The following is a 22929-nucleotide window of genomic DNA, read 5'->3' as shown; positions in this document are numbered from 1 at the left end:
CCCTCCCTCTCTCCCTCCCTCTCTCTCCCTCCCTCTCTCTCCCTCTCTCTCCCTCTCTCTCCCTCTCTCTCCCTCTCTCTCTCCCTCCCTCTCTCTCTCTCTCTTGCTCTCTCTCTTCCCCTTTTTCCTTCTCACTATCCCCCTCTCTCTACCTTCCCTTCTCTCTCTCTCTCTCTCTCTCCCCCCCCCCCCATCTCTTCCCCATTTTTCCCTTCTCACTCTCCCTCTCCTTCCCTTCCCTTCTCTCTCTTTCCCCCTCTCACATTCTCTCTCCCCTTTTCCCTTCTCACTCTTCCCCTCTCTCTCTCCTTCTACCTTTCCCTTCTCTCTTCTCTCACAAAAAAAAATGGTGGGGACTCACAGGAACCAAGGATCAGATGAGAATGGTTCTGGTAGGGAGGAGTGGATGGAGGAGCAGTTGAAAAGGATGGAACAAGAGCGGGAGAGAAAATTAGGAGAGCTTTCTGAAAAAATGGAGAGAGAGCTCTCTGTGAAATTGGAAAAGAGGTTGGAGAAGGAGACAAAGAATTGTGAGGCACAAGTTGAAACTGCAGTAGCCAAGATAAGGGTCCTAGAAGTTGAGATAAATAGGCTGAAGCGAGTTACAGGGGCAGTGACCAGAGAAGACACAGCATATGAAGCTGCGAGGCCGAACAGGAAGGAAGGAATTATGAATTATGCTAAGGTCATATCAGCCTGCCAAGGAGTGAAAGGGAGGAACAGCTGGTTGTAGATGGAGAGGGTGATAGGTCGAATGCTGAGGCACAACCATGCTATCAAGAGCCACTGGAAAAATCAAGGGAGAAACTGACCACATACAGGCAGGATCCAGAGTCACAGAGGGTGAGGCAATGGGAGGAGGAAAGGGCAAAATCAGTGTTTATCCATGGGCTTCAGGAGAGAGAGGAAAGGACACACACTGAAAGGCAGCAGGAAGAAAGAAAGGAGATTGAGAAAATCATCACGGAAATAGGTGAAGAGATGGACGAGATTGTAAATTTTCAGAGAATAGGGGGGTACTCGAAGGGGAGAAACCGACCAATCAAGCTGATTCTCAGGACGGAAACAGTGCGGAACAGGATCCTCCAAGAGAAACCACGATTGAAATACTCGGAAGAGTACAAGAGGGTGTTCCTAGACAGAGACAGAACACAATCAGAACGACAGCAGCTGAGGGAGAGGACAAAAAAGCGAAAGGAGCTAGGAAAAGAGACAAGGATGGAACCAGCAGAGGTCAGTCAGAGCAGAACAGGACAGCAAGGGCAAGCACACACACAACTATTCTCAGAACCATACAACCTATCACACCATCCCAACACACAATACAATCCATACCCACAGCCTCCACCCAACACCGAGCTATAGAATCCCACAGTATGCTACCAGGTCTCCCACCCTCACAGGCCCCCCAAACCACAGTGTTGGAAAGGAAACTGAAGGTATGGTACACAAACGCTGATGGAATAAAAAATAAGTGGGAGGAGTGGCATGAAAGAGTCAAAGAGGCATCGCCAGACATCATAGCTCTCACAGAAACCAAGCTTACAGGTATGATAACAGATGCCATCTTTCCAACGGGATACCAAATCCTGAGGAAAGACAGAGGGAACGGGGGGTGGAGGAGTGGCATTGCTGATCAAAAATCGCTGGAATTTTGATGAGCTGGAGAGAGGAGACAGCGGAGAAGAAAGTGATTACATAGCGGGAACGCTTCACTGTGGAGGTTCCAAGGTGGTAATAGCAGTGATGTATAACCCACCACAGAACAGCAGGAGGCCAAGGCAAGAGTACGGCGAGAGCAATAGAGCGATGGTTGACACACTGGCTAGAGTGGCCAGAAGAGCTCATGCATGCAGGGCAAAGCTCCTGATCATGGGTGACTTTAACCACAAGGAGATCAATTGGGAGAACTTGGACCCGCATGGGGGCCAAGATATATGGAGGGCTAAGTTGATGGAGGTTGTACTGGAAAACTTCATGTACCAACACGTAAGGGACACTACAAGAGAGGAGAGGATGAACCAGCAAGGCTGGACTTAGTATTCACCTTGAGTAGTGCAGATATCGAGGACATCACATATGAAAGACCCCTTGGGGCCAGTGACCATGTGGTTTTAAGCTTCAAATACACAGTAGAGCTACAAGTGGAGGGAGAAGCAGGAAGGCCAGGACGAATGAAGCCAAACTACAAGAAAGGGGACTACACAGGAATGAGGAACTTCCTGAACAGGGTTCAGTGGGACAGAGAACTGGCAGGGAAGCCAGTTAATGAGATGATGGAATATGTAGCAACAAAATGCAAGGAGGCTGAGGAGAGGTTTGTACCCAAGGGTAACAGGAATAATGAAAAAGCTAGGATGAGCCCATGGTTTACCCAAAGGTGCAGGGAGGCAAAAACCAAGTGTGCTAGGGAATGGAAGAAATATAGGAGGCAAAGGACCCAGGAGAATAAGGAGAACAGTCGTAGAGCCAGAAACGAATATGCACAGATAAGAAGGGAGGCCCAAAGACAATATGAAAATGACATAGCAGCGAAAGCCAAATCTGACCCGAAACTGTTGTACAGCCACATCAGGAGGAAAACAACAGTCAAGGACCAGGTAATCAGGCTAAGGAAGGAAGGAGGAGAGACAACAAGAAATGACAGTGAAGTATGTGAGGAACTCAACAAGAGATTCAAAGAAGTGTTCACAGAGGAGACAGAAGGGGCTCCAGAAAGAGAGAGGTGGGGCACACCACCATGTGCTGGACACACTGCACACAACTGAGGAAGAAGTGAAGAGGCTTCTGAGTGAGCTAGATACCTCAAAGGCAATGGGGCCAGATAACATCTCCCCATGGGTATTGAGAGATGGAGCAGAGGCGCTATGTGTACCCCTAACAACAATATTCAATACATCTATCGAAACAGGGAAATTGCCTGAGGCATGGAAGACAGCAAATGTAGTCCCAATCTTTAAAAAAGGAGACAGACATGAAGCATTAAACTACAGACCAGTGTCACTGACCTGTATAGTATGCAAAATCATGGAGAAGATTATCAGGAGAAGAGTGGTGGAACACCTAGAAAGGAATGATCTCATCAACAGCAGCCAACATGGTTTCAGGGACGGGAAATCCTGTGTCACAAACCTACTGGAGTTCTATGACATGGTGACAGCAGTAAGACAAGAGAGAGAGGGGTGGGTGGATTGCATATTCTTGGACTGCAAGAAGGCGTTTGACACAGTTCCACACAAGAGATTGGTGCAAAAACTGGAGGACCAAGCAGGGATAACAGGGAAGGCACTACAATGGATCAGGGAATACTTGTCAGGAAGACAGCAGCGAGTCATGGTACGTGGCGAGGTGTCAGAGTGGGCACCTGTGACCAGCGGGGTCCCGCAGGGGTCAGTCCTAGGACCAGTGCTGTTTCTGGTATTTGTGAACGACATGACGGAAGGAATAGACTCTGAGGTGTCCCTGTTTGCAGATGACGTGAAGTTGATGAGAAGAATTCACTCGATCGAAGACCAGGCAGAACTACAAAGGAATCTGGACAGGCTGCAGACCTGGTCCAGCAATTGGCTCCTGGAGTTCAATCCCACCAAGTGCAAAGTCACGAAGATTGGGGAAGGGTAAAGAAGACCGCAGACGGAGTACAGTCTAGTGAGCCAGAGACTACAAACCTCACTCAAGGAAAAAGATCTTGGGGCGAGTATAACACCAGGCACATCTCCTGAAGCGCACGTCAACCAAATAACTGCTGCAGCATATGGGCGCCTGGCAAACCTCAGAACAGCATTCCGACATCTTAATAAGGAATCGTTCAGGACCCTGTACAATGTGTACGTTAGGCCCATATTGGAGTATGCGGCACCAGTTTGGAACCCACACCTAGCCAAGCGCGTAAAGAAACTAGAGAAAGTGCAAAGGTTTGCAACAAGACTAGTCCCAGAGCTAAGAGGTATGTCCTACTAGGAGAGGTTAAGGTAAATCAACCTGACAACACTGGAAGACAGGAGAGATAGGGGGGACATGATAACGACATACAAAATACTGAGAGGAATTGACAAGGTGGACAAAGACAGGATGTTCCAGAGATTGGACAGAGTAACAAGGGGACACAGTTGGAAGTTGAAGACACAGATGAATCACAGGGATGTTAGGAAGTATTTCTTCAGCCACAGAGTAGTCAGTAAGTGGAATAGTTTGGGAAGCGATGTAGTGGAGGCAGGATCCATACATAGCTTTAAGCAGAGGTATGATAAAGCTCACGGCTCGGAGAGTGACCTAGTAGCGACCAGTGAAGAGGCGGGGCCAGGAGCTTGGACTCGACCCCTGCAACCACAAATAGGTGGGTGTACACACACCACACACACACACACGCACACGCACACACACACACGCACACGCACACACACACACACACACACACACACACACACACACAGGTGATCAGATTAAGGACAGAAGGTGGAGAACTCACAAGAAATGATCAGGAGGTATGTGAGGAGCTGAACAGGAGATTTAAGGAAGTTTTTACAGTAGAGACAGGAAGGGCTGTGGGAAGACAACACAGAAGGGAACATCAAGAGGGAATGTACCAACAAGTGTTGGATGACATACGAACAACTGAGGAGGAGGTGAAGAAGCTCCTAAGTGACCTTGACACCTCAAAGGCGATGGGACTGGACAACATCTCCCCATGGGTCCTTAGAGAAGGAGCAGAGATGCTGTGCGTGCCTCTAACCACAATCTTCAACACATCCCTTGAAACTGGGCAACTACCTGAGAAATGGAAGACAGCTAATGTAGTCCCCATATTTAAGAAAGGAAACAGAAACGAGGCACTAAACTACAGACCTGTGTCTCTGACATGTATTGTGTGCAAAGTCATGGAGAAGATTATCAGGAGGAGAGTGGTCGAACACCTGGAAAGGAACAAGATTATAAATGAAAACCAGCATGGGTTCATGGAAGGCAAATCTTGTATCACAAACCTCCTGGAGTTTTATGACAAGGTAACAGAAGTAAGACACGAGAGAGAGGGGTGGGTAGATTGCGTTTTCCTAGACTGCAGGAAGGCCTTTGACACAGTTCCCCACAAGAGATTAGTGCAGAAGCTGGAAGATCAGGTGCATGTAAAAGGGAGGGCACTGCAATGGATAAGGGAATACCTGACAGGGAGGCAGCAACGAGTCATGGTACGTGAAGAGGTATCACAGTGGGCGCCTGTTACGAGCGGGGTCCCACAGGGGTCAGTTCTAGGACCAGTGCTATTTTTGATATATGTGAACGACATGATGGAAGGAATAGACTCTGAAGTGTCCCTGCTCGCAGATGACGTAAAGTTGATGAGAAGAATTAAATCGGACGAGGATGAGGCAGGACTGCAAAGAGACCTGGAGAGGCTGGACATGTGGTCCAGTAACTGGCTTCTCGAATTCAATCCAGCCAAATGCAAAGTCATGAAGATTGGGGAGGGGCAAAGAAGACCGCAGACAGAGTATAGGCTAGGTGGACAAAGACTACAGACCTCACTCAGGGAGAAAGACCTTGGGGTGACCATAACACCGAGCACATCACCGGAGGCACACATCAACCAAATAACCGCTGCAGCATACGGGCGCCTGGCAAACCTGAGAATAGCGTTCCGATACCTTAATAAGGAATCGTTCAAGACACTGTACACTGTGTATGTTAGGCCCATACTGGAGTATGCAGCACCAGTCTGGAACCCACACCTGGTCAAGCACGTCAAGAAGTTAGAGAAAGTACAAAGGTTTGCAACAAGGCTAGTCCCAGAGCTCAAGGGAATGTCGTACGAGGAAAGGTTAAGGGAAATCGGACTGACGACACTGGAGGACAGAAGGGTCAGGGGAGACATGATAACGACATAGAAGATACTGCGGGGAATAGACAAGGTGGACAGAGATAGGATGTTCCAGAGAGGGAACACAGGACAAGGGGTCACAACTGGAAGCTGAAGACTCAGACGAGTCACAGGGACGTTAGGAAGTATTTCTTCAGTCATAGAGTTGTCAGCAAGTGGAATAGCCTAGGAAGTGAAGTAGTGCAGGCAGGAACCATACATAGTTTTAAGAAGAGGTATGACAAAGCTCAGGAAGCAGAGAGAGAGAGGACCCAGTAGCGATCAGTGAAGAGGCGGGGCCAGGAGCTGAGTCTCGACCCCTGCAACCACAATTAGGTGAGTACACACACACACACACACACACACACACACACACACACACACACACACACACACACACACACACACACAGACACAGACACACACACAGACACACACACACAGACACACACACACAGACACACACACACAGACACACACACACACACACACACACACACACACACACACACACAGACACACACAGACACAGACACAGACACAGACACACACACACACACACACACACACACACACACACACACACACACACACACACACACACACACACACACACACACACACACACACACAGACACACACACAGACAGACACACACACACACACACACACACACACACACACACACACACACACACACACACACACACACACAGACACACACACACACACACAGACACACACAGACACACACACACACACACACACACACACACACACACACAGACACACACACACACACACACACGTTAGGCCCATAGGGGTGTTAGGCCATAGGGGGGACATGATAACGACTTACAAAATACTGAGAGGAATTGACAAGGTGGACAAAGACAGGATGTTCCAGAGACTGGACACAGTAACAAGGGGACACAGTTGGAAGTTGAAGACACAGATGAATCAAAGGGATGTTAGGAAGTATTTCTTCAGCCACAGAGTAGTCAGGAAGTGGAATAGTTTGGGAAGCGATGTAGTGGAGTCAGGATCCATACATAGCTTTAAGCAGAGGTACGATAAAGCTCATGGTTCAGGGAGAGTGACCTAGTAGCAACCAGTGAAGAGGCGGGGCCAGGAGCTTGGACTCGACCCCTGCAACCTCAACTAGGTGAGTACAACTAGGTGAGTACAGACACAGGCAGACAAAGACACAGACGAACATATCTGGTTTTGGTTCATAGTAAGTAAGCAAGTTTATTCAGGTATACACAAATACAATTACATAAATAGCAGTGTATGTGTAGAGAACTTAGGATAACTCAAAAAAGTCAGTGACTTATTTGCATTGAGGTATAAGTGACTTGGACTTTTTTGGATTATCCTAGGTTCTCTACACACATGCTGCTATGTGTAATAATCTATGTAACTGTATTTGTGTATACCTGAATAAACTTATTGTGAACCAAAACAAGAGGCATTCATCTGTTTGTTTACATGCTCTGCATCTCTATCCTCTCTCATTTATTCATTCTCTCTCTCATTTATTCGTTTTATCTTGTTTAAGCGCCTCTCACCCAACATTAAGAGTACATATATTTTAAAGTAAGTAATAAGTGAACTGTGTGTGCATTTTATTGCTCTTGGACACTTTAAATGTTAGTTTATTATAAGTGGGTGGGGTGGCCTAGCCTAGCCTGACTGGCTACCATACCTCCCACACCTGACTATCTACATTCCTGACTTTCACTTTACAATGTATACAAACGGTCTCCACGTTGGTACAGTAGAATAAATAAAGAGCAACACTCCCATTCTCATGTAACACCATTTTTAGAAGAAATGATGTTCTGAGTGAAGGCATACAAAAGGAATAATTTTCTACAGTTACCCCCAGTAATATTATTGTGTACACATTTTCTTTGGTGTTGAACTAGAGAAAACGTTACTCTTTCCGACACTGACTGCAAAAAAACATCTCATGTTTATGTTAATTTATTCTTCTGTGGGATGTATTTATTATGTTTATATGTTACGTAGCATGTATATTATATAATTTTGAAAAAATATCATTGATGGATTATTGAAAGTGTGTATATTAACATAATATACAACATTTAATATGCCACAGAGTGATTATTATTGTGTATTATTATATTCATTATTAATATGGCATCCTCAAGACTAACAAGACACTCTTAGTGATATTAATATGTATCTGCATGCCAGCACAGTGTGTAAGTTTATTTAGGTACAGGTACACATAAGTATAATTATCAGAGTATATATAAAACATGAAATAACTTTAAAACACTTGAAATTTTGGAAAGTCTCCAGACATAATGGAGAGACATAGTGCTCATGGAGAATGTAAACAAATCGGGTGGGGCGCGGTGACCATATTAAAAAGACAGGTGGGAGGAGCCATATAGCGAGTTTTGGTCATAATTTGAAATGTTTGTATTAGCGGAACACCGTAAAGCGGGGCCCTATTGTACTGATAAACTGATGGTTGCAACATATGGGCCCCGTCCATCTGTAATGCTGTCTTCAACTGCTGCATTGTCTCCAGTATGAGTCATGTCTGTATTTGACTAAAGAAGCTTGCTGTGGAAGTGAAATACTATGGTAATAGAGATACCCATATATTACCTGGAGTATACCTGGAGAGGGTTTCCGGGGTCAATGCTCCCACAGCACGGTCTGTGACCAGGCCTCGATGCAGGTGTATCTTATTCACCAGTAAAATTTATGTAAAAGATAATTAATAGTGTTTAAATTTGGAATTATAATTTTGAGTTGGAATGTATACTGTATATGAAATATTAAACAACTGTCATGTTTTATACAGTTTCTGTGTAAGAAAGAATATGATTAAATCATGCAAGATAGACTTCTGCAGTATGTACCAAAACTTTTGAAATACAAGCATACAGAGAACCAGGATATAGATGCAGGCTTATGAAAAGACAAATACAGTAGTACCTTGGTACTTGAACAGCTCCCAACTCGAAAAATTTGGTATTTGAATGCTTTGTTCTGTAAAAAAAAATCACTTAATAGTAGACCGTTTGTTCGGCACTCGACCAAACAAACATAATGTGCCAGAACTTCATTGTAAACTATTTTGTGTTTCTTCACATTTTTTTTTATATTTGTATAAGTCACCATGGGGCCTGAGAAGATTAGTAATAATAGCCAACCAAAAAGAAAATTGGTTAGTCACAGTAGTACCAATCTTTTCAGTGCTCGAACAGATTGGCACTCGAACAGCCTTCTGGAACGAATTAAGTTCGAGTATGGAGGTATTACTGTACAGTCAGACAGTGCAGCTGTAGCTGCACTGTCTGACTGTACAGTAGTGCAAGATTAAATGAAAATATTAGAAACACTGCTGGGACAGGAGTAGAAGTCTTCAAGGGGAAACCAGACAAGTATCTTCAGCAGGGTCCAGATCAACCAGACTGTGATGGATATGTGGGGCAGCAGGCCACCAGCAGCAACAGCCTGGTTGACTAGGCTAGCACCAGTAGAAAAATTCTCAGAACTCATTAAAAGTAAAAGTCATGATCATCTCCCCCCCCCCCCAACAAAAAAAAAAAAAAACTGATTTTAATCATGTTGTCTTCATACATGGACAGTCCATGATGGAAACTGGAGACAAGACACCAACAGGTAGTAAAAATAAACTAGTTACAATGGGGTCCTTTATTTTATTGGTAAAATATTTCAAATGTGTTCACTTTTTTCAAGTACATATGTACTTGAAAAGCCTAACTTTTGGTGAAATGTACTATCAATAGATTCCACTGCAACTAGTTTTTTTTTTTTTTTGCCATGAACAGTCCAGAGAAATTAATAAAGCATGCAAATACTGTATTATCAGAAGATAAGTGACAAACTCTGTACTAAAGGCAAAAAGTATTGCTTTGAAAAATGTGAACATTTTATTTATGAACTTAATGATTTAGTTACAAAACATCTGGGGTAAAAATTCTAACATCCTTCCTTCGGCATAAGAATAAATGCCAGAGGGGCTAGGAGCAGCCATGCTCAAGAAAAGATGTGTGCTCTCTGATGACTGTTGGGCTTTGACCATATACTGTACTTATAATTTGATTTCTTTGTTACTTTATATAAAACATGCAAGAAGTTAACTTGTGTCCTTCAAGAAGGATGCCATGATGTTAGTGAAAGGCTCTTTATTTAAGGAATGGGAACTTCCCCACTCTTCCTCAGATCAAATCTGATTACTCCCCACCCATCCCATTCCCCAGGAGCTGTATGATCTTATGGGTTTGGCACAACCCCATGAATATAATAATTAACTATTGTTATTTAAAACTTCACAGTTGTAACTGTAGGCAATTGTTGCAGGAGGGAGTTTACCAGTGGCATCAGCACACAACATGATGTATCCTTCCAACACACAGAACCAGCCCCAGGGACCACAACCTAATGCTCAGGTTAGCTTTCACTTTTTACTGATTGTAATTTCGAATTTGTTTTCCTGTGCAATGAGATATATAGTTGATCATTGTCACTGCTTCACTTTTGCATATGAAACTAGTTTTTCCTGATTTGCAGATGGGTGCAAATGGATTTTGGATGAACAGCTATGTCCTGTTCGCTGTACAGTATTCCTTTGTATTTATATAACTTTAGCATACCTATGACCAGTTTTGAAAGTTCTCTGTCCTGAGGCTAAAATATGCTTCACTGTTGACCTGATTACCCAGGCTGCTAGTGTCAGTATTTTGCATACCCTAGTTGAACTGGCATTACCTATTGAAACTTTTTCCTACAGTATTTTGTATATTGTAGATAGGATGGTAGATAGCAACCACCCAGGGAGGTACTACCATTCTGCCAAGTGAGTGTAAAATGGAAACCTGCAATCCTACATGATGGTAGGATTACTGGTGTCTTTTTTTTCTGTCTCGTAAGCATGCAAGATTTCAAGTACGTCTTGCTACTTCTACTTACACTTAGGTCACATAACACTTGCATGTACAAGCATATATATATATATATATATATATATATATATATATATATATATATATATATATATATATATATATATATATATATATATATATATATATATATATATATCTATATCTATATATATATCTATATATATATATATATCTATATCTATATATATCTATATATATATATTTATATATATATATATATCTATATATATATATCTATATATATATATATATATATATATATATATATATATATATATATATATATACATATATATATATATATATATATATAAATATAAGCCCCTCTGGCTTTTCTTCTATTTTCTTGCTAGTTCTTGTTTGTTTCCTCTTATCTCCATGGGGAAGTGGAACAGTATTCTTCCTCTGTAAGCCATGTGTGTTGTTGGAGGCAACTAAAATGCCAAGAGCAAGGGGCTAGTAATCCCATCTCCTGTATGTATTACTAAATTTAAAAAGAGAAACTTTCATTTTTCTCTTTTGGGCCACCCTGCCTTGGTGGGATATGGCCAGTTTGTTGAAAGATGATGATGATGGTGATTTTGTATAACTGGTAATGTAAGATTGAAGAGTAGTCGACTGCAGTTGTTGATTTAGTAAGTTCTGTCCTTTGATCACTGAAAGGATCTTCTTTCATGATGTTGCCCCTTGGTATGATTCCTCTGTTGCCCAGCAACAGAGGAATCATACCAACTTGACAGCACATGGAAGTGTTTTTCCCTTTTTGTCATTGTTTGTAAAGGAGATGTTTTCCACAGTCACTGAAGAGAGCTTTGGTTTGCCCAATTCTCAAGAAAGCTTCCCTTGATCCAGAAAACACTTCAAACTATCATCCTGTATCTAATCTTTTTTCTTTTTTTTAACACACTGGCAGTCTCCCACCTAGATAGGGTAGCCCAAAAATGAAATATTTTTACCATGATTCACAAAATATCACTGTCTTTGCAGAGGCACCCATATATGACACTTTAGATGTTATTTCAAACAGCCAATGTCTCAGACACCTTCTTTACAGTTTAGGCATTATACTTCCCACCTCCAGGACTCGAGTCCAGCTAACCGGTTTTCCTGAATCCCTTCACAGAATATTTTGCTGCTCACAATCCAACAGCTTGCCAGGTCCCAAAAACCATTCATCTCCATTCACTCTTATCAAACGCACACATGCCTGCAGCATGCCCAGGCCCCTTGCACACAAAACCTCTTTTACCCCCTCCCTCTATCCTTTCCTAGGATGACTCCTACTCCTTCCCTCCACTGCAGATTTATACACCCTCCAAGTCAACCTGTTTTGCTCCATCCTCTTTAAATGACCAAACCACCTCAATAATCCCTCTTCAGTCCTCTGAATTATACTTTTAGTAACCCTGCACCACCACCTAATTTTCCACACTACAAATTCTCTGCATAATATTTACTCCACACAATGCCCTTACACACGACACCTCCACTGCCTCCAGCCTCTTCTCGCTGCAGCATTCACAACCCATGCTTCACACCCATATAAGAGTGTTGGTACCACTATACTCTCATACATTCCCTTCTTTACCTCCACGGATAATGTTTTTTTGTCTCCACAGATACCTCAATTCACTACTCGCCTTTTTTTCTTCGTCAATTCTATGCTTAGTCTTGTCCTTCATAAACCCATCTTCTGACAAATCTGTTCCCAAATATCTGAACACATTCACTTCTTCCTTACTCCCTCCAGTGTGACATCCAATTTTTCTTTACCTAACTCATTTGATACCCTCATCTCCTTACTCTTACCTATATTCATTGTCAACTTTTTCTTGACACACCCTCTGAAACTCATCCACTAACCTTTGCAGCTTATCTTTCCATTCTCTCAAAAGCACAGTATCATCAGCAGAAAGTAACTGTGTCAGCTCCCATTTTGTATTTGATTCCTCATAATTTAATCCCACCCCTCTTCCCAACACCCTAGCATTTACTTCTTTTACATCTCGATCAGTTATATTGTACTTTTATTCTCCGGTAATGTTTTTATGGTATTTGTAAAATGGGTAAAAAATATGCGAAATAAAATGTTATGTTATTACGTAGTTTTAAACATTTCCTGTTGTGGTGTTTGGCTTGTCATGTTTGTGGTATTAACCCTTGGAGGGTTCAGAGGCCAAATCTCAGAGTGACAGTCAGGGTCCAAGAATTTAAAAAAAAAAAAAAAATTTTGTTATATTTTCTTATGAAATGGTAGAGAATCTTTTTCTGAAGGTAATAAAACAAAAAGTATGAAATTTGGTGGAAAATTGACGAAGTTGCACTCTCGCGAATTTTGCTGCATCAGCAATATTTACGCATCAGTGATTTTGCCGACTTTGACTCCCATTATAGGCCAATTGCATTATTCCAATCGACAAAATTCTTAACTATTTCGCTAGTATTACAGTAGACCGTCATTTAGCACAGTAGTTACGTTCCTGAAAATGCCGTGTTAGGTAAAATCGTGTGAGATGAACTGAAGAACTTATGGGAAAAATAAGGTTATGTTCCTGGGAGCCCCCCAAAAAGCCAAACAACTTTTTTTTTAGGCCACATCTTACGAAAATAAAAGTGAATATGTAGTTGTAGTTCATTGTTGTGATGTATTATGTTGTTTTTACTGCTTTAGACTACAAATGTAACAGAAATAATAGTATTTCTTACCTTAAATTGTGGGTGCTGGTGTTTGTGGATGATAGTGAAGAGAGTCGAGAGTTATGTTGTGGTCCTACTGGGCTGAGGTGGATGGTAGAGGTTCTGGTACTGAAGTTGATGGTTGTACTGGAGTGTCTAACTTTAAGTCATTCAGTCAGTCAAGTCACTCAGTAAATCAGTTAAGTCATTCAGTAAGTCATCAAGTCATTCAGTAAGTCATCAAGTCATTCAGTCAGTCAAGTCATTCAGCAAGTCATCAAGTCATTCAGCAAGTCATCAAGTCATTCAGTCAGTCATTCAGTCAATTCAGTCATTCAGTAAGTTAGTCATTCTGTCAGTCAGTCACATAAACTCATGTTTACCTCTTTTCCTGTGTACAAAGTAACACTTCATTATGGCTACAGATTATCTCTTGTCTAATATCTTTGTTTCTTTGTTAATTCTAAGACTTACTTATACCTCTTCGTGCCACTTTCAGCAACACTGGTATGGCTACTGGGTGTCATGATCTTGGTAGATACAAGATTTATTTTTTATTTTTTATTATCACACTGGCCGATTCCCACCAAGGCAGGGTGGCCCGAAAAAGAAAAACTTTCACCATTATTTACTCCATCACTGTCTTGCCAGAAGGGTGCTTTACACTACAGTTTTTAAACTGCAACATTAACACCCCTCCTTCAGAGTGCAGGCACTGTACTTCCCATCTCCAGGACTCAAGTCCGGCCTGCCGGTTTCCCTGAATCCCTTCATAAATGTTACTTTGCTCACACTCCAACAGCACGTCAAGTATTAAAAACCATTTGTCTCCATTCACTCCTATCAAACACGCTCACGCATGCCTGCTGGAAGTCCAAGCCCCTCACACACAAAACCTCCTTTACCCCCTCCCTCCAACCTTTCCTAGGCTGACCCCTACCCCGCCTTCCTTCCACTACAGACTGATACACTCTTGAAGTTATTCTGTTTCGCTCCATTCTCTCCACATGTCCGAACCACCTCAACAACCCTTCCTCAGCCCTCTGGACAACAGTTTTGGTAATCCCGCACCTCCTCCTAACTTCCAAACTATGAATTCTCTGCATTATATTCACACCACACATTGCTCTCAGACATGACATCTCCACTGCCTCCAGCCTTCTGCTCGCTGCAACATTCATCACCCATGCTTCACACCCATATAAGAGCGTTGGTAAAACTATACTCTCATACATTCCCCTCTTTGCCTCCAAGGACAAAGTTCTTTGTCTCCAGAGACTCCTAAGTGCACCACTCACCCTTTTCCCCTCATCAATTCTATGATTCACCTCATCTTTTATAGACCCATTCGCTGACACATCCACTCCCAAATATCTGAATACTTTCACCTCCTCCATACTCTCTCCCTCCAATCTGATATCCAATCTTTCATCACCTAATCTTTTTGTTATCCTCATAACCTTACTCTTTCCTGTATTCACTTTCAATTTTCTTCTTTTGCACACCCTACCAAATTCATCCACCAATCTCTGCAACTTCTCTTCAGAATCTCCCAAGAGCACAGTGTCATCAGCAAAGAGCAACTGTGACAACTCCCACTTTGTGTGATTCTTTATCTTTTAACTCCACGCCTCTTGCCAAGACCCTCGCATTTACTTCTCTTACAACCCCATCTATAAATATATTAAACAACCACGGTGACATCACACATCCTTGTCTAAGGCCTACTTTTACTGGGAAATAATTTCCCTCTTTCCTACATACTCTAACTTGAGCCTCACTATCCTCATAAAAACTCTTCACTGCTTTCAGTAACCTACCTCCTACACCATACACCTGCAACATCTGCCACATTGGCCCCCTATCCACCCTGTCATACGCCTTTTCCAAATCCATAAATGCCACAAAGACCTCTTTAGCCTTATCTAAATACTGTTCACTTATATGTTTCACTGTAAACACCTGGTCCACATACCCCCTACCTTTCCTAAAGCCTCCTTGTTCATCTGCTATCCTATTCTCCGTCTTACTCTTAATTCTTTCAATAATAACTCTACCATACACTTTGTCAGGTATACTCAACAGACTTATCCCCCTATAATTTTTGCACTCTTTTGTCCCCTTTGCCTTTATACAAAGGAACTATGCATGCTCTCTGCCAATCCCTAGGTACCTTACCCTCTTCCATACATTTATTAAATAATTGCACCAACCACTCCAAAACTATATCCCCACCTGCTTTTAACATTTCTATCTTTATCCCATCAATCCCGGCTGCCTTACCCCCTTTCAAGATACAAGATATAGTAATTAAAATATCATAACACAATTCACAAACACAGCTGCCTTGTAGCAGAGAGAGACTGGACACACATGAATTACGAACACTGGGATGGTGGGGTGGTGTCGGGGAGTGGCAGGGCATAGCGGGAGGGCTCCCAGGCTGCTCCACAACAAGGCAGCTTCTTGAGCAAAAGAGAATTTTTTTTTCCTTCCCATAAACTGAACCATGTTAAATTAATTATAGAACATGTTACATAAAATTGTGCTGCAATTCTTCAATCGTGCAATACTCAAATCGTGCCAAATAAACTCGTGATTAACCCTTTGACTGTCGCGGCCATATATATACGTCTTACGAGGTACCGTGTTTGACATATATATACTCATAAATTCTAGCCTGTAGTCTGTAGTGGAAGGAAGGCGGGGTAGGGGTCAGCCTAGGAAAGGTTGGAGGGAGGGGGTAAAGGAGGTTTTGTGTGCGAGGGGCTTGGACTTCCAGCAGGCGTGCGTGAGCGTATTTGATAGGAGTGAATGGAGACGAATGGTTTTTAATACTTGACGTGCTGTTGGAGTGTGAGCAAAGTAACATTTATGAAGGGGTTCAGGGAAACCGGCAGGCCGGACTTGAGTCCTGGAGATGGGAAGTACAGTGCCTGCACTCTGAAGGAGGGGTGTTAATGTTGCGGTTTAAAAACTGTAGTGTAAAGCACCCTTCTGGCAAGACAGTGATGGAGTGAATGATGGTGAAAGTTTTTCTTTTTCGGGCCACCCTGCCTTGGTGGGAATCGGCCAGTGTGATAAAAAAAAAAAAAAAAAATTCTAGCGGCTTCAAATCAAACAGGAGAAAGCTGGTAGGCCCACATGTGAGAGAATGGGTCTGTGTGGTCAGTGTGCACCATATAAAAAAAAATCCTGGAGCACGCAGTGCATGAGAAAAAAAAAACTCCGACCGTTTTTTTTTAATTAAAATGCCGACTTTGTGATCTATTTTCATATAGTATTTATGGTTGTATTCTCGTTTTCTTGGTCTCATTTGATAGAATGGAAAATATATTATAGAAATAGAGGTGATTTTGATTGATTTTACTATAAAAAGAACCTGGAAATGGAGCTCAAAGTAGGGGAAATGTTTGATTTTTGCCTATGTTCAAAAGTAAACAAATGATGTCATTGTCCAATAAGTGTCCAACTAGCCATTCTAATATGCAGTCATGAATGGGTGGATGTTATTTACACAATTATTACAGTATTGCAGTAGTCTGCATAATAGTAAATCTTCTATTTTTTGTTTGAATAAAAATTCAAAATAGAAAGCAAGAGTAATATCAGAGGGACCTGGAGACATGACTGATGAACAAAGAAAATGTTATTTTAGAGCCAGGAATGTCTGCATTGTTCATTTTGGACCTTATTTTGAAATTGTCATATTTCTTAATTTTCGTGAAATTGGCCAAATTGCAAATTTCTGACTACATTATTGGGTAGTTGAAATTGGTAAATGGGCAGTTTCTTGTACTCAGTTGATAGAAAAAACGGAGTTCTAAAGAAATAGCTATGAGTTTGGTCGACTGGAACAATGGAATTAGCCGAAAATAGGGCTCAAAGTGGGTGAAATCGCCAATTTGTAAATATCGCCGAGGTCGCTAACTTCGCGAGAGCGTAATTCCGTCAGTTTTCCATCAAATTTCGTTTTTTTTTTTTTTGGTGTCATTACAATCGGGAAAAGATTCCCCATCATTTCATAAGATTTTTTTTTTTTTTTTTTTTTTTTTTTTTTGCGACACCAGGAGACACCTCAGGATTGGGGGTTGCGACAGTCAAGGGGTTAATGATGGTCTACTCTACTTCTATTTTATTGTTTAAGCACAAGAAATCGCCCAGTCAACTGTTCCAACTACCCAATAAAGTGATTGGAAATTGGTAATTTGGCCAATTTCACATTAAGTTCAAAATATTACAATTTCAAAATAGGGTTCAGAATAAACAATGTTGGCATTCCTGGCACTAAACTAACATTTCCTTTGTTCATTAGTTACGTTTTCACACTTTACAAATCAATTACATTTTTATTTTTTATTCACACCAAAAAATAGAAGATTTACTGTTATGCAATATTGTAATAATTGTATAAATAACATCAACAAATTTGTGAACATATATTAGACCCACCAGCTGACTTGTATTAGACGCGTGACATCTTTCGTTTACTCTTCAACATCGGCAAAAATTGAACATATCCGCTACTTTGAGCTCAGTTTCAAGCCATTTTCAGTACTAAAACCAATCAAAATCATCTTTATTTCGGTAATATATCTTCCATTCTATCAAATGAGACCAGAAATTGTGAATACAACTGTAAAAACATACAAAAAGGCTTAGCAAAATCGCTGTTTTAATCCAAAAATATGGTCTCAATTTTCTGTCTCATGCACTGCGTGCTGCAGTATTTTTTGTGGTGCACATTTACCACATAGATGTATTCTCTCATATCTAGGCCCAAATTTACTGCTTACAGCTTATAAGAGTGAGCTGAGCTCAAGCCGTAGTTCTATGGCTTGGACCCAGGCTTCAAAGCCGTTGAACTATGGGATGTACCCTCAGCTGCAGTACGAATGTTTTATTTTTTTTATTATCACACTGGCCGATTCCCACCAAGGCAGGGTGGCCCGAAAAAGAAAAACTTTCACCATCATTCACTCCATCACTGTCTTGCCAGAAGGGTGCTTTACACTACAGTTTTTAAACTGCAACATTAACACCCCTCCTTCAGAGTGCAGGCACTGTACTTCCCATCTCCAGGACTCAAGTCCGGCCTGCCGGTTTCCCTGAATCCCTTCATAAATGTTACTTTGCTCACACTCCAACAGCACGTCAAGTATTAAAAACCATTTGTCTCCATTCACTCCTATCAAACACGCTCACACATGCCTGCTGGAAGTCCAAGCCCCTCGCACACAAAACCTCCTTTACCCCCTCCCTCCAACCCTTCCTAGGCCGACCCCTACCCCGCCTTCCTTCCACTACAGACTGATACACTCTTGAAGTCATTCTGTTTCGCTCCATTCTCTCTACATGTCCGAACCACCTCAACAACCCTTCCTCAGCCCTCTGGACAACAGTTTTGGTAATCCCACACCTCCTCCTAACTTCCAAACTACGAATTCTCTGCATTATATTCACACCACACATTGCCCTCAGACACGACATCTCCACTGCCTCCAGCCTTCTCCTCGAATGCAAGAAAAACCATCACAAATTAATATGTTGCTCTTCCTGTAGCCACATCCACTTTGTGCATATCAAGACAGTGAGTAAAAAGAGAGCATGGCCAGTCAGGTCCAGTTTATGTATTGTACACGACTCATATGAGTGATAGTACCCTTTAGATGTTTGATTGCAGCTAAACTGAGTGACATGAAAGAGAAAAATACTGCCAAACACAAGAAAACCGAAGAACCATTCGGTACACAAAGACAAACAATGGAAATCAAGGACCCCTATGGAAATAAATCACTTGTCTGACTTTTTTGGGGGTAATCCTAAGTAATTTACACGTTTTTATGTGTAATGCCTTGCGTTCAACATTTTTATTACTGTGGATATCGTTTATCCTTTTTTTTTTTTTTTCCAAAAATATAGGCAGCCAGAATTGGGGGAAGGCATCCTCAACACTAGAGCGTCTTGTTCGCTGTAAAATACGGTATATATCTTTATACACAAAAAGAAACTCCTAGCTTCAAAATGAATTACAAGTTAACCCTTCTTATTGACACAAATAAGCAAGGAACTGTATGGTGAAGTTTATAGTAATTTACAATTTCATCAGGCTACTTACTTTTAATTAAAGGCAGAATAAAACTGTGCTTTGAAAGGCAAATAAGAGGGCCTCAGTTACAAAACTATCTTTAGGAATATGGTTTCATAGGTTCTTTATCCCAAGGATAACTAACATAACCCACGTGTGCTGGGTCACCTCGTCACAGTAGTGGAGGTTGATCATTTTGTGCCTAGGGGGTAGGAGGCTTCTCTTTTCTGGGAGAAAATGTAAAATAATCCATTGAAAAACAGAGGTACTATAAGCCCATTAAAGCAACAGTGTCATGATCCATGATCCAAGACACGTTTGCCAATGATTACAAGAAATATTGCCTGAAGAGTTTTTATCTAGAAACTGGATAAGTTCCTGCAGGAAGTACTGGATCATCTAGTTTGTGAAGGCTATGTAGGACTAGGGTATGGGCAGCAATAGCCTGGTTGATTAGGTACCTAATACAGAAGTTTTGACTTCAGGTCGAGCTTAAAGAGCAGGACAATTTTTAATTTGATCTGGTAATTACTGAATTTTATTTCCTGAATTGAGGTGCAGAACCTCCAGAAGCATGCCTAACTAATAATAATTTTTAAATAAAATCAATGTAAACTTAAAGCATTGCAATTATCATTATCATTAAATGGATTTTGAATGTTCCTCACAGGGTCAATTCTTCCCTCATCCTGGAGGACCCAATCCTTCACCTCACATGCACTCCAGTGGTCAGCCACGGCAAGTCACCATTACACATTCTCAACATATGCAAGTAAGTCTATCCTGTCAGTTATATAAACTCCTATATTATAAGTTATTCGTTATTAGTTGTGTATTTTATTGCAACAAAGGCCATCTTCTGCAAAAAACACTATTTCTTTCTGCAATATAAAAAAATGTAGTTTTACATGTAATAAAATATTATTAAACACAAAGAAAGCCACTAATATGCTGAGCATTTTGGGTAGGCTAATAATAATGCTTATGGATTACTTAAGAACTAGACATAGATTATTTAGTAGGTATACAAACATAAAATTTGGCATTAAAAGTAATACAAACAAGGGGACAGTAATTTCTTTAAGGTTGAATTATGATTACAGTTAATAAGAATAAGAATATTGATTGGAGAGTGCAAAATACAGTGTAGACATTCCTGGCACTAAAACATTTCCTCTGTTTATTAATCACATCCCCAGGCCTCTCCTGTATTACACCTGCTTTCCATTTTGAATTCATAATGACACAGACAAGGATGTGTGATGTCACCGTGGTTGTTTAATATATTTATAGATGGGGTTGTAAGAGAAGTAAATGCGAGGGTCTTGGCAAGAGGCGTGGAGTTAAAAGATAAAGAATCACACACAAAGTGGGAGTTGTCACAGCTGCTCTTTGCTGATGACACTGTGCTCTTGGGAGATTCTGAAGAGAAGTTGCAGAGATTGGTGGATGAATTTGGTAGGGTGTGCAAAAGAAGAAAATTAAAGGTGAATACAGGAAAGAGTAAGGTTATGAGGATAACAAAAAGATTAGGTGATGAAAGATTGAATATCAGATTGGAGGGAGAGAGTATGGAGGAGGTGAACATATTCAGATATTTGGGAGTGGACGTGTCAGCGGATGGGTCTATGAAAGATGAGGTGAATCATAGAATTGATGAGGGAAAAAGAGTGAGTGGTGCACTTAGGAGTCTGTGGAGACAAAGAACTTTGTCCTTGGAGGCAAAGAGGGGAATGTATGAGAGTATAGTTTTACCAACGCTCTTATATGGGTGTGAAGCGTGGGTGATGAATGTTGCAGCGAGGAGAAGGCTGGAGGCAGTGGAGATGTCGTGTCTGAGGGCAATGTGTGGTGTGAATATAATGCAGAGAATTCGTAGTTTGGAAGTTAGGAGGAGGTGCGGGATTACCAAAACTGTTGTCCAGAGGGCTGAGGAAGGGTTGTTGAGGTGGTTCGGACATGTAGAGAGAATGGAGCGAAACAGAATGACTTCAAGAGTGTATCAGTCTGTAGTGGAAGGAAGGCGGGGTAGGGGTCGGCCTAGGAAGGGTTGGAGGGAGGGGGTAAAGGAGGTTTTGCGTGCGAGGGGCTTGGACTTCCAGCAGGCATGCGTGAGCGTGTTTGATAGGAGTGAATGGAGACAAATGGTTTTTAATACTTGACGTGCTGTTGGAGTGTGAGCAAAGTAACATTTATGAAGGGATTCAGGGAAACCGGCAGGCCGGACTTGAGTCCTGGAGATGGGAAGTACAGTGCCTGCACTCTGAAGGAGGGGTGTTAATGTTGCAGTTTAAAAACTGTAGTGTAAAGCACCCTTCTGGCAAGACAGTGATGGAGTGAATGATGGTGAAAGTTTTTCTTTTTCGGGCCACCCTGCTTTGGTGGGAATCGGCCAGTGTGATAATAAATAAAAATAAATAAATGACACAAAAATAGATTTACTATTTTTTTTTTCCAACAAACTGGCCGTATCCCACTGAGGCAGGGTGGCCCAAAAAGAAAAACGAAAGTTTCTTTTTAAATTTAGTAATTTATACAGGAGAAGGGGTTACTAGGCCCTTGCTCCCGGCATTTTAGTCGCCTCTTACAACACGCATGGCTTATGGAGGAAGAATTCTGTTCCACTTCCCCTTGGAGATAAGAGGAAATAAACAAGAACAAGAACTAGAAAGAAAATAGAAGAAAACCCAGAGGGGTGTGTATATATATGCTTGTACATGTATGTGTAGTGTGACCTAAGTGTAAGTAGAAGTAGCAAGACATACCTGAAATCTTCCATGTTCATGAGACAGAAAAAAGGACACCAGCAATCCTACCATCATGTAAAATTGATTACAGGCTTTCATTTTACACTCACTTGGCAGGACGGTAGTAACTCCCTGGGCAGTTGCTGTCTACCAACCTACTACCTAGAAGATTTACTATATTTCCGGATAATAAAATATAACTAGGAATAATTGGTCATGGTTTACGGCATCCCAATAATTGAATCAAACCTGTAATTATTTTATTATTAACACATTGGCCGATTCCCACCAAGGCAGGGTGGCCCGAAAAAGAAAAACTTTCATAATCCTTCACTCTATCACTGTCTTGCCAGAGGGGTGCTTTACAATACAGTTTATGAAACTGCAACATTAACACCCCTTCTTCAGAGTGGAAACACTGTACTTTCCATCTCCAGGACTCAAGTCCAGCCTGCTGGTTTCCCTGAATCCCTTCATAAATGTTACTTTGCTCACACTCCAACAGCACGTCAAGTATTAAAAACCATTTGTCTCCATTCACTCCTATCAAACACGCTCACGCATGCCTGCTGGAAGTCCAAGCCCCTC

At 41.6% G+C, this 22929-nt stretch overlaps 1 protein-coding gene across 1 annotated transcript in view; it reads left to right on the top strand.

The window, feature by feature from the left end:
- LOC138851878 (uncharacterized) overlaps nucleotides 1-22929 on the top strand; it is a 43572-nt gene that overhangs the window by 8026 nt on the left and 12617 nt on the right. The window contains exons 3-4 of the mRNA XM_070081393.1: nucleotides 10226-10314; nucleotides 20265-20366. Coding sequence (XP_069937494.1) covers nucleotides 10226-10314; nucleotides 20265-20366 — 191 coding nt within the window. The remainder of the gene's footprint in view (nucleotides 1-10225; nucleotides 10315-20264; nucleotides 20367-22929) is intronic.

Source organism: Cherax quadricarinatus, unplaced genomic scaffold, assembly GCF_038502225.1.
Source record: "Cherax quadricarinatus isolate ZL_2023a unplaced genomic scaffold, ASM3850222v1 Contig2556, whole genome shotgun sequence".
Lineage (NCBI taxonomy): Eukaryota > Metazoa > Arthropoda > Malacostraca > Decapoda > Parastacidae > Cherax > Cherax quadricarinatus.
This window is presented reverse-complemented; position numbering and strand designations above follow the sequence as displayed.